At 38.0% G+C, this 16,503-nt stretch overlaps 1 protein-coding gene across 11 annotated transcripts in view; it reads right to left on the reverse strand.

The window, feature by feature from the left end:
• Positions 1–16,503, reverse strand: part of znf385b (zinc finger protein 385B) — a 300,195-nt gene that overhangs the window by 215,051 nt on the left and 68,641 nt on the right. For 7 of the 11 annotated variants that reach the window (XR_012384883.1, XR_012384884.1, XM_073911668.1 and 4 more), the window contains one exon: positions 3,986–4,303. Coding sequence is in view for 6 of the 11 variants with exons in the window: in XM_073911668.1 (XP_073767769.1) it covers positions 3,986–4,301 (316 nt within the window). In the remaining 5 variants the exon portion in view is untranslated. Of the gene's footprint in view, positions 1–3,861; positions 4,304–6,693; positions 6,824–16,503 lie in introns of those variants that run through there. The other 4 variants (XR_012384882.1, XM_021478615.3, XM_073911675.1 and 1 more) reach the window with 3 other exon arrangements.

Consider the following 16,503-nt stretch of genomic DNA (forward strand, 5'->3'; position numbering starts at 1 on the left):
CAGTCTTATGAGAGAACCCCAGACTTCCTTCTCCCTAGACACTTCCTCCAGCTCCTCTGGGGGCATCCCGAGGCATTCCCAGGCCAGCCGAGAGATATAGTCCCTTCAGCGTGTCCTGGGTCTTCTCTGAGACCTCCTCCCGGTGGGACATGCCTGGAACAACTTCCCTAAGTAGGCATCCAAAAGTCATCCGAAACAGATGCACAAGTGACCTCAGCTGACTTCTCTCGATGTGGAGGAGCAGCGGCTCTACTCCTGGGTGACAGAGCTCCTCACTCTCTCTATAAGGGTATGGCCTGCCTCCCAGCGAAGGAAACTCATTTCGGCCACTTGTATAAAAGATCTTGTCCATTCGGTCAGGACCCAAATCTGAGAGTAGGAATGTAGATTGACTGGTAAATCGAGAGCTTTGCCTTTCGGCTCAGCTCCTTCTTTTTCACAACTGACCGATACATCTTCCACATTACTGCTGCCACTCCACTAATCCACCTGTCAATCACACGTTCCATTCATCCCTCAATCATGAGCAAAACCCTAAAACACTTGAACTCCTCCACCTGGGGTAAGGACTTTCCCTCCAACCTGGAGATGGCAAACCACCTTTTTCCGGTGGAGCACCATGGGCTCAGAGGTGCTGATTCTCATCCCAGTCGCATCACACTCAGCAGCAAACCACCCCAAGTGCATGCTGAAGGTCCATGTTTGATGAAGCCAACATAACAACGTCTGAATAACAGAGTTGAAATCCTGTGGTCGCCGAACTGGACCCTCTCCAGGCCAAGGCACTTTGAAATTATGTCCATAAAGTTATGACCAGAATTGGCACTATTTATGGGTAACTATAACTTCCCAATAATATTATTAATCATAAATCAACTCAACTCAGTTTTATTTCTAGACCACTTTCAATTAACCACCATAGGTAACAAAGAGCTCTACATAAAAACACAAAATAAATGCAAACAAGCAAGGAGCCAAAAGAAATATGTAAACTTACAGCACATGATTAAAAGCTAAAGAAAACAAGTGTGTTTTCAGTGACCCCCACATAGAAAATTTCTCTGGCCCAGCTCTGGCCCACACAATCAGTGTTCGCTTGGCTCATATGCCGCAGTGATTTACGGTACATGATTGGACCAAGTCTGGCTTCCAGGCAAGGGCCAAACATGGACCATGTCTGGGTCAAGTTTTAGTCAGGTTAATAACCCATAACTGAGCCTAAACTGGGCCACTGTCTGAAAGACAAATTCCAGTAGCAACATACAGGACAAGAATAATTAATAACTCAAACAATTAAATCTTCATTGTTTTCTGGATTAAAATGAAGGCACTGCAATATGCAAACAGAAGGGTGGAAATTATTTTGTCTATTAATATATTTCTTCACTCAAAAAAAAAAAAAAGAATTAAAGAATTTTAAATGTGGGTCAGGATAAGCCAATCTTACGTGGCCCACCAATACATTTTTAATATCTGGGCCAAATACAACATTTAACATCTGGCCCATGTCTTGTGCCACCTCTGCCAAACCTGTGTCATGTTTGCCCCACATGCTATATGACAGAGCTAGATGAATGCATGCTGTGCCCGCTTTAAACCAAATCTGGGCCAGCATTCTTTGCTACCTGGAAGATGTTCTTAAATAAAAAAACATATTAATAATAATAATAATCATTTAATTTCTGACACAGTAAAAAAAACAAGAAAAACTAAGGAGGAACACAACACAATAAACACTTTGCTATAGTGCTATATACAGTAGTGCTAGCTGAAGGATCTAATGTTCAGAACCTGAAAGTGAAAGGTTGTAGGTTCGAGTCCCATAAAAGCTAAAATTGTCACCACCTGTGCAAGATATTTAACCAGAAAGAAGTAACCATGCTTCTTGCTTTGCAAAATGTCTGCTTTAATTAATTCAGAAATGAAAATCTGTCATTATCGACATCATCATGAATTGTTGCTCCAAACCCATATCCTGACCACTATACTGTATCTAATATAAAAGTGATAAGAACTTGAACAAAAAAAGTTATAATTTAGTAAGCTGGATATATGACCAGATACATCAGTCAAAGGGTTTAAACTTGAGATTCAAATCAGTTTGATTCATCATTAGCCAACTGTGGATGTCAATTCTTTTATGGTTCTGTTGCGAAAATTCACAAACAGCATCAGAAATGTGTGTAATAAGAGCTACAACACTATCAAAATGTATTAACAAGCAACAGATCATCATTTTGAGCAAAATACTAGCCCACGGATGCAATGTTCATTATTTACAGCAACAAGATTAAATTAATTTAATCTTAAACCAATTATAAGGCAGAAGCTTTTAATCCAGCACCTGCATGACATCACTAATGATGATGATGATGATGATGCTGTATCAATGAGTTAAATGTCCAATTAATTGAGTCCTGTGTCATTTCTAGCTAGTTAACTTCTATCTGATAGTTACTTTGTAATTAGTTCTGTGAAAATGAGTTCTGTGAAGTAGATAGGACTCAAAATCACTTGTTCATTCACAAACGTTTCTAAATCTAATTTCCAGTGAATTCTATTTAAATTCTGCTCTGTTCCAAAATAAAAATGAACATAAGTGAAATAAGTATTTCATAAGTCACTCATAAATAAGATTGAAATGGAACCTTTATCATGTCTAATTTTTGCAGCATGGCACAAAAAAAAAAAAAAAAAAAAATACACAGCAAAAAAATGTTTTTCTTACAATGAGGCTGCGTCCGAAACCGCCTACTACTCAGTAGGTACTGCATTTGAATTTAAACGTACTACTCGGCCGTTAGAAAAGTACGTTCTATACAGTATGAATGTGAAAAGTATGAATGGAATTCGGATGTACTACATCCACCATTTTGACATAGTCACGTGACGTACCTGCGTCATTTGAGTCGCTTAACTCCCATTCATGAATTCGCTCGCGGGGCATAATGGGATAGCGCAGCATGCATGGGATGCACACTCCAGAATCTCGTTGGAAGTAGTAAGTCATCTGGGTACTTCTCGCATACTGTTTTTCGAATTCTATGAATTCAGACATACTACTCGGCTCGCATACTGATTTTAGCGTACTGTATAGTATGGAAGTATGGGGTTTCGGACGCAGCCTGAGTTTTTGGGTGGTTTCTATGACAAATATCTAAATATTGGTAAATATTAGGCTTAAAAAAGCATTTTCTAGACAAGTAAAAAATAGTGTCTTGTTTTCAGAATTATTAAGGCAAAAATAAAGAAAGTTTTCTTTAAAACAAGCAAAATAATCTGTCAGTTGGGTGGGCAAAATTATCTTTTTTCAAAGCGTAAACGAGATTTTTTCACTTACCCCGTCCATTGGCAGACAATTTTGATTATTTTAACGAAAAAAAAAAAAAAAAAATATATATATATATATATATATATATATATATATATATATATATATATATATATATATATATATATATATATATATATATATATATATAATTTATTATTCCTAAAAAAAAAAAAAACAAGCCCTTATTTTTACTTGTCTAGAAAAAAAATACTCCTTGATTTGAGAATCAAATGAATTATCCATTGGCAGATAATTTAGATTATTTTAACGAGGAAAAAAAAACATTTTTTTTTTAATTATTTGTTATTCCTGAAAACAAGCCCGTATTTTTACTTGTCTAGAAAATACTCCTTGATTTGAGAATCTTTCTAGAATCTAGAAACAAGACAAATACTCCAAGGAAGTAGACAAAGATAGACCAAAAAAAACAAACAGCTTTGGAAATGACGTGAGGAGTAAATGACGGCGGAATATTCATGTCTGAGTGAACTATGGCTTCAAGAAAACACTCTTCATAAAAATGCCACATGAAATGACAATCCGGGCCCTCTGAGTCAAATGCTAACTCTGGGCGCATTAGCATCAGAGCTGTGTACGCTTGCACAGAGCATGTCATCTCAAAGCTCTCCCCCAGGCTTCTGGAGGTCTTACCTTGACTGCTGCTGCTGCTGAGAGACTGCAGAGAAGTGGGAGCCAAGCTAGCGCTTGCTTTGGGCACCTCTCCATTATTCAACTGCTTGACCCTCTTGAGGTGAGACTTGCCGTTGTAGTGGACCTGGGCCTGAGCGGCGGAGTGCAGCTGGATGTTACAGACATCACACAGCGAGTAAAGCAGCTTCTTCTTCTCCTGCTGCAGCTGCATGTCTACGTTGGCATTAGTGGGCTCCTTTACCTCCACACAGCCAGGGATGGCAAAGCACAGCTGTCCGTTTTCTATCAGCTGGGTGGGGCTCAAAGGGGTCTTCATACCTGCGAAACAACAAAGCGATGAGGATTAGAAGTAGATAATTCAATATATTGTGATTATGAGTATGCACCATATTGATATCACACACACTTTTTCAGTGACTTTCTCAAAACTAGATTAAAGACCTATCTTTTTAGTAAAGCATACATGCAACGCATCACATAAATATAGTATGGCGAGTGGGATTAACAAACCACCCATAGGACACACTCTTTCTGTCTCAATACACCAGGCACATTGTTAGAAATACTTCTACGTTTTATATGCTTGTTTATATAACTCCTATTTTAATTTATAGCACTTCATTTTCACATAGACATTTATTATCTCATCCACAAATCCATTATGAACAGCTGCTACGCTGATAATTTTATTTGTTCTCGATTTCCACCTGGGGATGCCCATACCGAGGCCTCTAGAGACTTGATGAGATCCAAGAACTTTGAAGAGATGATGTCAACAATCAAGGATTTCAAGGACAACACGAAGTACGCAAAGATACTTCATTGAACATGTATACAGACATCATTAATACACAATATAGGTGCAGGTTTTTTTTTTTTAGAGGTTTTCACCTTTATTGATAGGACAGTGGAGATATAGAGACAGGAAAGTGTGAGGAGCAGAGATAGGGGAAAGATCAGCAAAGGACCTCGAGACGGGAATTGAACTCGGGTCGCTGCGAGCACCTCGGTGCTATGTGTCGACGCACTAACCACTAGGCTATTGGCGCCAACAATATATAGGTGCAGGTTAACTATGTTTATATATACACACACAATAAGAAGGTCACTGGTTCTAGCCCCGGATGGTCAGTTGGCATTTCTGTGTGGAGTTTGCATGTTCTTTCCATGTTCGTGTGGGTTTCCTTCAGGTGCTCTGAATTCCCCCACAGTCCAAAGACATGTGTTACAATATAGGTCAATTGAATAACCTAAATTGTCCGTAGTTTATGTGTGGGAAAAAGAGTGTGTGGTTGTTTCCCAGTGATGGTTTGCAACTGGAAGGGCATCCTCTACATAAAACATTTGTTTGATAAGTTCATTCACGGCGACCCCTGATTAATAAAGAGACTAGCTCGAAAGAAAATGAATGAATGAATCAAGCTATTAGCTACTAGTTAATTAAGTAAAGTTATTAGTTGCTTACACTGCAGACACAAGGGTACGGATCTGATTCATATCGGATACATTTCCACATGTGAACAAGGCCTGAATCTGATTAAAATCCATGTGCTTTTTTCCTGCTTACACGTACATGGGCCATATTCAGTCTGTGCCACATGCTAGAAAAAAAAACATCGGAATTGAGTCACTTGAACCATGCAGTGTAAATGCAGTCATAGTTAAGCCGCCTTTTCACTGCACACGACATTTGGACACGACTGTCGGAATTCGCCCCCTTGTGACAGTCGCACAGAATTTTCAGTTCTGACGTGCACCATAGGAGAGAAGCTGTTCTCGCAGTGTCCGAAATAAAGGAGTGCAAAAGCAATTCTCTATGGTTGAATGAATAAATGAATACTAGAAACTCAGAGCGCTAAAATATTGGAGGGAATGTTGAGACAACATAAACATTATTTTTATTACTTTATTACTTACATTTATGAATAGAAATATATATATATATATATATATATATATATATATATATATATATATATATATATATATATGTTTTGGATTTAAAAAATAACCAAATAAAGTCCTATTTCTTATCTGGTAAACACAGACCTGCTTGAACAACACTGGAATACATCACATCCGGTCGGCAGGTCGCATACGGTCTAGATGCAGGAGTTCAAATATTTAAACTGTAGAGTTGATTTTTAAACAATAAAAGTCGACAGAGCAGAGATCAACATCCCATGATGCAATTCACAACCATAAACAAACGGAAAACACAATCACAAAAAATGGAAACTGTAAATTAACAGATTTTTTTCTACAGTGTACCATGATAAAAGCTTCAGCAATTAATCCCAACAAGAAAAATTGATACCTGCAGAAGGGTTGATGCTAGATCAGATATGGTTACGACCGGAAGTTAATGGGACTAATTTATATTATTTATTAAATTTCCTAGTTACTGTATTTTACTAACGTCTACCCCCGCCCCAACCTTAAACTTAACTGTCACAGTAATGTAAAAACAGTATTATTATTATTTATGCTCTCTATTAAATTACCCAATAAATTGTAGTTTTTCCAACCCCAACTATCACAGAACAGCAAAAATTTTAATTATTGTTATACACTATCATAAAAAAATGCTGCTACATTAATGTGCATATCGCACTTCTGGCCGACTGCATATCCAATCTAGACCCTGCAGAAGCCTAGATAGAAGCATGGAAATTGTTTAATCCAAACCAAGTCTCGAGATGACTCACCTTCCGAATTGAGCATCACCCCACACTGAGCTTTTAGGAAAGCAGGTGGGGAGTGTTTACATCCTAAAACCACCAATGTCGAGAAATGGAAAGGTGTGTGTGTGAGTGTAGATGTCTGGAGCTCTTGTGTGGGCTACACGGGTGGCTGAATGTTCTCTCCCTCAGCTCTGACTCCTCCCCACCGCACGCTCAAGCCAAGCTTCCCTGCTTGTGGAGCGGGCACAGAGCTGTGGACTGACCTCCTGTGCCCATCTGTTGCCTTTGAGAAGAGACCCGACACACATACCTCATGGTCACGGCTCTTAATGTTCGCTGCATTTATCAACTTGACTGCGCTAACATTACTGGGTGAGAATGACAACAGAATGACTTTACTGTCCTTCTTAAAGCGGCTTATAGCTCAGCTGGAGAATTTCAGAACTGATGAGCTCTCTGCGGTTTTGAAACCACGTAACGAAATCAGCACTGCACTGACTTGAGCTGATGTCTTCTATTGTAGTCAAAACTACAGTGGCGGAGATGGCTCAACTCACTGCAACTTAAGAAAACGGAGATGGAAAAAACACCAGAATATTAAGAAAACCCCTTCAACGCATGTTGCAAATATTCACAATGCAAACCTGCAGCAAATACTCAAAACACATGCAGCACAATTTGTTGTCCTTTCCATCATTAGCCTACAAAAAAGACCTGGATGATATTTAAAATATGATTCTTTTCTGGCAGGCAACATGGTGGCGCAGTGGTTAGCACTGTCCCCTTACAGCAAAAGGTTGCTGGTTCAAGCCCCAGTTGGTGTTTCTGTGTGGAGTTTGCATGTTCTCCCTGCGTTCACATGGTTTTTCACCACATTTCCGCGTAGTGCTCCGGTTTCCCCCACAGTCCAAAGACATGCGGTATAGGAGAATTGAAGAAACCAAACTGACTATAGTGTTTGAGTGTGAGTAAATGTAAAAGTGTATGAGTGTTCCCCAGAACTGGGTTGTGGCTGGAAGGGTATCTGCTGCATAAAGCATGCTAAATAAGTTGAAGAGTTCAAGAGTTCACACTTAGAGTTCACAGAGTTTGACTTACCAAAGCTTGTTTGGCATGCTGTCCCGGGAGTGAGCCCTGAGCTCAAGGGATCCTCGAGTCCAGGGCTCCCTCCCTTTGTGGGGCGAGGGGAGATAAATTAATTTTCAGGGCGATCTCAAACTCCCCCGCAGCTAAGGCCACAGTGAACTTCCTAAGAGCGAGACGACTAGTAAAGAGACTTAGGTTTAAGCGGTCTATAATGCAGAGCGTATTTAGGCTTTGAGAGAAAACCGGAAACCCCGGGGAAAACGTGCCAGCTGTGGAGCAGAAACACCAAATGCTCAAGTAAGGACCCAGAGCCATTGGAATTCCTGCTGGTTGCTGGGCCGCCGAGCCAAATATTTTGGATAAAGGTGGAAGAAGGGGGAGGAGGGGGTTTCTTCAAGACAAAGATAGTTGTAAATGGAAAAGGAGGATATATATATAGGAACTTGGGATCCTTTGATTGGAGGATCGTGATTAGCTAATATGAGCCAGCTGGGTTAATCATGAGCGCGTACTCCTCTCGAAATTAGTTTCATATATTAAACTTCACATTGTGAAAAAGAAAAATCATTAACCTCTCAATTTTATTTTGTTTCACAGTTAATCGTCAGTTTATTCAGGCTAATAGTTTGCAAAAACAAAGGAATTGTGTAATCGGTGGTAAAATAAAAAATAAAACTCACCTACAACTTCCCTGACCTATAACCACAGCACATTAAGTAAATCTCAGTCAGGGGTGGGTTTCCCAAACAATGACGTAAACTCACAGCTGAACTTTCATAGTATGATGCATTGTTTGGGAACAGAATGATGTAGTTCTGCCCACACAGACACAGTGTTTTTGTCCTGTAAAAACAAGCTTTTTGAAGGCCCTCTCCTATGGACATAAATATGAAAACCCCTACATTATAGACTTACATCAGTTAACAATTTACACCTGTCGTTTATTTTAATAAATACAACAGCAATTTCTGAGAGAAAATGGTTGGTGGACCCTTTTTGTGTGAAGTGTAGGCCGTATATACACATTTCCTCTAAAAAAATCATTAAATAACATTTTATTAATTGGCTTTACTACTGTGCTAACATCGTACTTAACCCATTCATATTGTATTGCACAACATTTATGGTGCTATTAAGGTGGGATACAGGTAAGGTTGAACTACAGAAAATAATTGCAGATTACATGCAGATTTTTTTTATTTAAGCGCATTGTAACAAGTAGATGATCAATGTATTGTACCAAGTGAAATTAAGGCCACTTAATATAAAGTATAAAGTGGGATTCACAATCACTGTCAAATATACACTCACCAGGCACGTTATAGGGTATATGCTGAGCTAGTGCTGTTCCCATGCTGATACACTTCTGGTGACCTGTTATTGTGAACTTTTTCCCATTTTATACGGTTCCTTACACAGCATCGATGTTGTGATGTCATTAAAATACGTTCAGTTAAATAAATTTTAGCATTTATTTAGTTGCTCAAGCGTGAAACGAGACAAAAAGCCGTTTACCCGCACGCGCCCGTCAGAATCGGCAGGCTAACGCAGAAGCTCCATTGAATATACTGGGTTAATATAAATGCTCATATTATAAAGATATGGCGGGGGAAATGTAATTTAATGCAGTGCTTCTTGTACAATCTGAGACCCACTTTAAATCGGATATCACTCAGCTAGTGGAGATTGCTTATTTTTAAAGAAAACAGACCTTAAACGCACCGGATTTTGCATTTGCAATCAATTCGCCGGAAGCGCTTAACCCAGGTTAATGGCAAATTAAAAGTCCTATTAGCATGCTTCGGCATATACCCCATTAGGTACACCTGTCCAACTGCTCATTAACACAAAATTCTAATCAGCCAATCACATGGCAGTGACTCAATGCATTTAGACATGTAGACAAGGGCTGCATCCAAAACCGCCTACTACTCAGTAGGTACTCCATTTGAATTTAAATGTACTACTCGGCTGTTAGAAAAGTATCAATGAAAGAGGTATGAATGGAACTCTGACATACTACATTAGCCATGTTGTCATTGTCACGTGACCTACTCATGTCAGTTGCGTGCTTCACTCCCATTCATAAATTCTTTTGTGGGGCATCATGGGATAGCGCAGTGTGCATGGGATGCACACTTAAGAATCTCCCCGATAGTAGTAGTTCACCCGGGTACTTCTTGCATACTGATTTTTGAATTCTAGGAATTCGGACATACTATTCGGCTCACATACTGATTTTAGTGTACTATATAGTATGGAAGTATGCAATTTCAGGGCGCAGCCATGGTCAAGACGATCTGCTGCAGTTCAAACAGAGCATCAGAATGGAGAAGAAAGGGGATTTAAGTGACTTTGATCGTAGCATGGTTGTTGGTGCCAGACGGGCTGGTCTGAGTATTTCAGAAACTGCTGATCTGCTGGGATTTTTACGCACAGCCATCTCTAGGGTTCACAAAGAATGGTAAGAAAAAGAAAAAATATCCAGTGAGTGGCAGTTCTGTGGGTGCAAATGCCTTGTTGATGCCAGAGGTCAGAGGAGAATGGCCAGACTGGTTCCAGCTGATAGAAACAGCAACTCAAATAACCCCTCGTTACAACTGAGGTCTGCAGAAGAGCATCTCTGAACACACAACACGTCCAACCTTGAGGTGGATGGGCTACAGCAGCAGAAGACCACACCAGGTGCCACACCTGTGAGCTAAGAACAGGAAACTGAAGCTACAATTTACAAAGGCTCACCAAAACTGGACAATAGAAGATTGGGAAAACGTTGCCTGGTCTGACGAGTGTTAATTTCTGCTGCAACATTATGATTGTAGAATTTGCCATCAACAACATGAAAGCATGGACCCTTCCTGCCTTGTGTCAACAGTTAAGGCTGGTGGTGGTGGTGTAATGGTGTGGGGAATATTTTCATGACTCACTTTGGGCCCATTAGTACCAATTGCCTACCTCTTCTGACGACTACTTGCAGCAGAATAATGCACCATGTCATAAAGTACGAATCATCTCAAACTAGTTACTTGAACATGACAATGAGTTCACTGTACTCAAATGGCCTCCACAGTCACCAGATCTCAATCCAATAGAGTTTTTTCAGTACTTTGTTAAATCTGTGCCACGATGAAATTAAGGCAGTTTTGAAGGCAAAGGGGGGTTTAACCTGATACAAGTAAGGTGTACCTAATAAAGTGGCCACTGAGTGTACACTTCTGAAAGGGATGAGGAATTTTAAAAAAAAAAAATCATGATCATGTCAAAAAAAAAATAAGTGAGCCTTTTTTCTCTGTATAATCTCCGTGAACTTTTATTATATTATCCAAATATAGAGCAAGATTAACTCAGCATTTTCTGACATTTTAGTGTGGATGAGAAACCTTTGGAAAATGCTAATGAGGAAGAATCACAATCGGTTTTAAAAAGCTGCTTTAAACCGCGTCCAGAATAATTCAGACAAAGTCTTATGCAAGAGAGTGAATGAAAGGAAGACTTTCTATCCAAAGGGGCATGAGCAACTATGAAGAGCTTATACCTGTCAGCAACAGCAGCAGCAGACACACAGACACACACACACACAAAAACAGTTATTGTGTGTCTAGGGTTCTGCGGGACTGAATACATTACATAAAGCCTCCTCTCGAACCTCGACCTCTCAAGCCTCAACTAAATGGACTGCGTAATGGATAACTGCAAAAGGGGAATGGTGAGCTCTGGTAAATTGTGATCTTTTTAATCTCATAGCAAAAATAAAACTGCACATCTAGTCAGTCCGCACTAATGCTACAGCTGGAGGCTTCCTGGGCTGGATGATAGAGGATAAAGAAACAAAGATACCAATTGAGTCAGCTGCACTTTTGAGAGCATGCCGAGGATGAAATCCACTGCTGCGCGCATGCATGTGTGTAAGAAAAGACAGACTGCAGATAAACTGAAATGTAATGCAATATATTATTTTACTCCACAATTTGAATGACTTAAGTCTTCTGGCCATATTACCATTGAGACTTATTGCAAAACAAAACAAAACAAAAAATTAAGTTAAAAATTATAAAATTTAAATTTTATTTAAAAATATAATTAAATAAAAATAAATAATAATAAAATTAAAATAAAAAATTATTTAAAATAATAAAAATAATAAAATAAAGATAAAAATAAATTTAAAAAAAAAAAAGTAAATTAAATGAAATCAAATTAATAAAATTAAATAATAAAATTATAAATAAAAATAAAATAAAATTGCTTTCAGGAGATGCTGATTTAATTTAAAATCTAAGTACATAGTGATTAAGGCCACTTAATATAAAGTGTGGGACCCACAATTGCTGTACTGGGGTATATTTATAAGAGTAAGACCGTACTGTACATGAAATACTGACTGAATATGGTGAGGTATCGAAAATAATTATGCCAAAATAATTGTGCGAGACTTTTTTCTCTGTATAATCTAAATCTATTTGTCTAACCCAGTGTTTCCCAAACCTGTTCCTGAGGGCACACCAACAGTACACATTTTCAACTTCCTATTCAAACACACCCGAATCAAATCATCAGAACATTAGAAGAGACTCAAAACCTGAAATGAACGGTTCAGATAACGGAGACATCCAAAATATGCACTGTTGGTGTGCCTCCAGGAACAGGGTTGGGAAACACTAGTCTAATCTGTGAGCTTTATTACATTATCCATGTGCATAGCATAAATAATTCAGTATTTTCTGACATTTTCTGACCACACTGCCAAAAATAGTAATACCTCATTTAAATCCCTGTGCTTGATTGACCAGCGAAGTCACCCGATCTAAATTATTGTCAAATATTGTGAAGAGGAAGCATTGACTGCAGTAAATGTTCATACTTTTCCTTAGTCCAACATTTCTGTGTTAAAAATCCTTTTTTCATTGGTCAATTTGGGGTTTTCATTGCTGTAAGCCATAATCATTGAAATTAAAATACATAAACACTTGAAATATAAACACTATACCTGACCTATTTTCCTTGCCCCTGGCTTAGTTACAAATGGAGAGCACAGAGAAAATATGCATGTTTACTTTTGGGTTTTTTCCCTTTCTTTTATCCTTTTTTAACATTTTTGTATTTATTTTTTTATTACTGCTGTACCTTTTGCATATTTGTATTTATATATTTTCTGTATTGCTGTACAGCCCAATTTGAGTTTTATTTATGTCATTTTATTTATGTTATTATATATTTTTTTATTTCCATTTTGCCCTAAATATTATCTTTGATGCAAGAATATATAAGTGTACTGTTTGATTCAAAAAGGAAGAAACTAATTTTGTTTTCTGCTGATATGTTGGAACAGTTGATGTCTTGTGATTCTTTATATTTGAAACTGTAACTCTGACTAATATGCATCAATAAAACAGAGTTAAACTAAACACTTGAAATATATCAGTCTGTGTTTAATGCATCTATATAATACATACAGTTGAAGTCAGAATTATTAGCCCTCCTTTGAATTTTTTTTTCTTGTTTAATTATGTCCTAAATGATGTTTGACAGAGCAAGGAAATTTTCACAGTCTGCTAATATTTTTCTTCTGAAAAAAAGTTTTATTTCAGCTAGAATAAAAGCAGTTTTTAATAAAAAAAATAATTAAAAAAAAACATTTAAGGGACAAAATTATTAGCCCCTTTAAACAATTTTTTTTCTCCGATGGTTGATGAGGGTCCTGTAGGTTCTGTAATTTCACTTTCATAGTGATGAATAGGTTATTTTTATTGCCTATAAAATATAATAAGTAAACATAAACATGAGGCTGAAAAAAATGCTCATATACAGTAAAAAAATTCAGATGGAACTTGGAAGAGTTCATCTGAACTCTTCACATACAGACAGATTAGACAGACTGATATCTTTTTTCATATCACATTGTGGAAATAATCCAGCTGTCTTCAAGCGGAAAGAAATTTCCTACTTCTGACTTTCGATTGGAGAGCGAAATGACCCAGACATATGTGCGAGCACAAAGGTGGCACACATGGAGTCTCTGTTTCGTCTCTGTCCAGTAATCCTCCTGACACTGTCTCGGTAATCTCTGTGGGCAGCTGCACACTCTAATCCCTGCAGATAAACTTCCGCTAACTTCCAATGCCTCTCGACCCATTCATCTTCCCTCCGTTCCTTAAAACTTCCTCAGGAACCTATTGTATTCAGAGAAAGAAAAACTGTAAGTGGAAATCCCTGATGTTAATCACTTTCTTTCAATGTTGCGAATCTATTTCTCTGACTCCCAGCTATTACTTAAGCTTGAGCTTTGCTCTACTTTGCAGAGGAAATGAGGCCAGTGAGTTTAAAAAAAAAAAAAAAAAAAAAAGGCGAAGCTGCAGTGGTTTTCGATGACCTGTATTCGCAAGCAGGGTTTCCAGATATGCAGTGCGGTTTGTGTCCTGGGGTTTGGAGGACGTAAACTGACTGTGATGCTCAGTTCGTGGCTGTTCACTTCACATCACAGACACATCTGTTCATTTAGCGGTCAACCAATCAACCACTACAGGTCATTTACTTTCCCCTAGTGTCCTCTCCAACGCTCTGGTGTCACATCAATGTGCACACACACAGAATACAAGCATACGTACTGCATAACATGCATGGTATAAAGTAGCATGAAAACACTGCTGACAGTAATGTAAAAAGACTTTAAACACATTGCATTTTGCATTACATTACGTGCTGTGTGCTCTGATGTATAATGCATATTATGCAAATATTGGAGGTCATCATGGCATTTCTGCACGTGCATACTGTATAATTAGTATTAACTAATTGCATACTATACACTGCAGAAATACTGTAGTAATATGTTTGCATGCAATTTTAATGCTTGGTTGTTTATAGTTTTCACATCACGTGAGAGCATTATGGGATCACCCCTCTGACAGGTACAAATTACGCTGTGGATTACATAATGGATTACGTTCCGTACCTCTATATAAATTTCTGGAGAGAGCAAAATACATCCCAGCAGCTATGTTTTTTGCAGATTTTGTTTTCGCGAGTCCACCAGAAGCTGCTATGCTTTTTAAGATCTCAAATTTCTCTCAAGAGTGTCATTCGCTCCTGCTGTTCTCATGTAAATCCACCAGAGGCCGCTGTCGACTGATTGATTTAATGACAGAACAGACCGATACCCCAACCCTCCCCCTTCCCTAAACCCAACCAATAGTATTTTAAAAAGCACCAATTGACCAGCACCCACCCCCTTCCGTCAACCCAACTGCAGTGACTTGAAAAGCAATCCAGAAAAAGAAAAGCCCTCATCTGATTTTTACTACGTTTTCAGATTTGACCACATCCTCACTCTGTTATTTACTTGTTTATTTATTTTTTTAGCTTTTGTATTTGTTTTACTTGTTTTCTGGAACCGTTCTTCGCCTGACTCGAATCCAGCCATCGCGGTCAACTCCACCCTGCATCTCAAGTCCACCTACGTACGTATCGAGCTACCTGACAAACTGGTAACAGCGGGAAAGCCGTCCATATGGAGGTAAAGTTGAAGCCAGAATTATTAGCCCCCCATTGATTTTTTCATTTTTTCTTTTTTAAAATATTTCCCAAATGAAGTTTAACAGGGCAAGAAAATTTTCACAGCATGTCTGATAATATTTTTTCTTCTAGAAAAAGTCTTAGTTGTTTTATTTCGGCTAGAATAAAAGCAGTTTAAACACCATTTTAAGGACAAAATTATTAGCCCCTTTAAGCTACATTTTTCTTCGACAGTCTACAGAAAAACCATCGTTATACAATAACTTGCCAAATTACCCCAACCTGCCTAGTTAACCTATAGTTAAGCCTTTACATGCAACTTTAAGCTGTATAGAAGTGCCTTGAAAAATATCAAGTCAAATATTACTTACTGTCATCATGGCAAAGATAAAATAAATCAGTTAATAGAAATGAGTTATTAAAATATTATCTTTAGAAATTAAACAAAAAATTGGGGGAAAAAATAAACAAACAGTTTAATAATTCAGAGGGGCTAATAATTCTGACTTCAACTGTAAGTGGTCAACTGGTAGGCACAAAAGAGGAACGACGTCATACCGGCCCATAGCATTTGCTTTAAAGACGAAATGCAGCCATACGTAGCTCTGGTTACATAATTCGCGATCTCTAGAAACGTATATAGGGCTACATTTTCAGAATGAGCCTTTATTGAAAATTATGGTTGCCGGTTCATTCCATTGACCGGGCCATGAAGTCATGGGCTGAGTAATTTCTCTCTTTATTTGCCAAAAAGCCAAACAATTGTTGTGCAATAACATACAGTATCGCCAAGCAATGAAGAGACACTCCTGGGCTGTGCTTCTACAAAAATTCCTTTACAGGAAGAACAGTCAGAAAAAGAGAAATGGATTGTACCAAATGGTAGCATCATTGACTACGTTTACATGGACATCAGTAATTCAATTATTTGCCTTATTCTGAATTAGACAACAATATGATTAAGGTACATCCTTCCATTGCTTTTTGAATATTCCTATCATGATCCCATATTTCATATTATAGCAAATAATTTGATAAACGTCATGCCTTAATTTGATTTCTATTTAGTTCAATTATGACCTTAATCAGATTAATCAAAAAATCCCTGTTTACAGACTTTTAATTAGAGTATTGTCTTAATTGTAATAAAATCTGATTATTGGTGTCCATATAAACATACTCAGTGACCTATAATAATCTATGGTACCTATAACTGTCAGAACATTTGTATGCTTT

This window comes from Danio rerio, chromosome 9 (assembly GCF_049306965.1).
Source record: "Danio rerio strain Tuebingen ecotype United States chromosome 9, GRCz12tu, whole genome shotgun sequence".
NCBI lineage: Eukaryota > Metazoa > Chordata > Actinopteri > Cypriniformes > Danionidae > Danio > Danio rerio.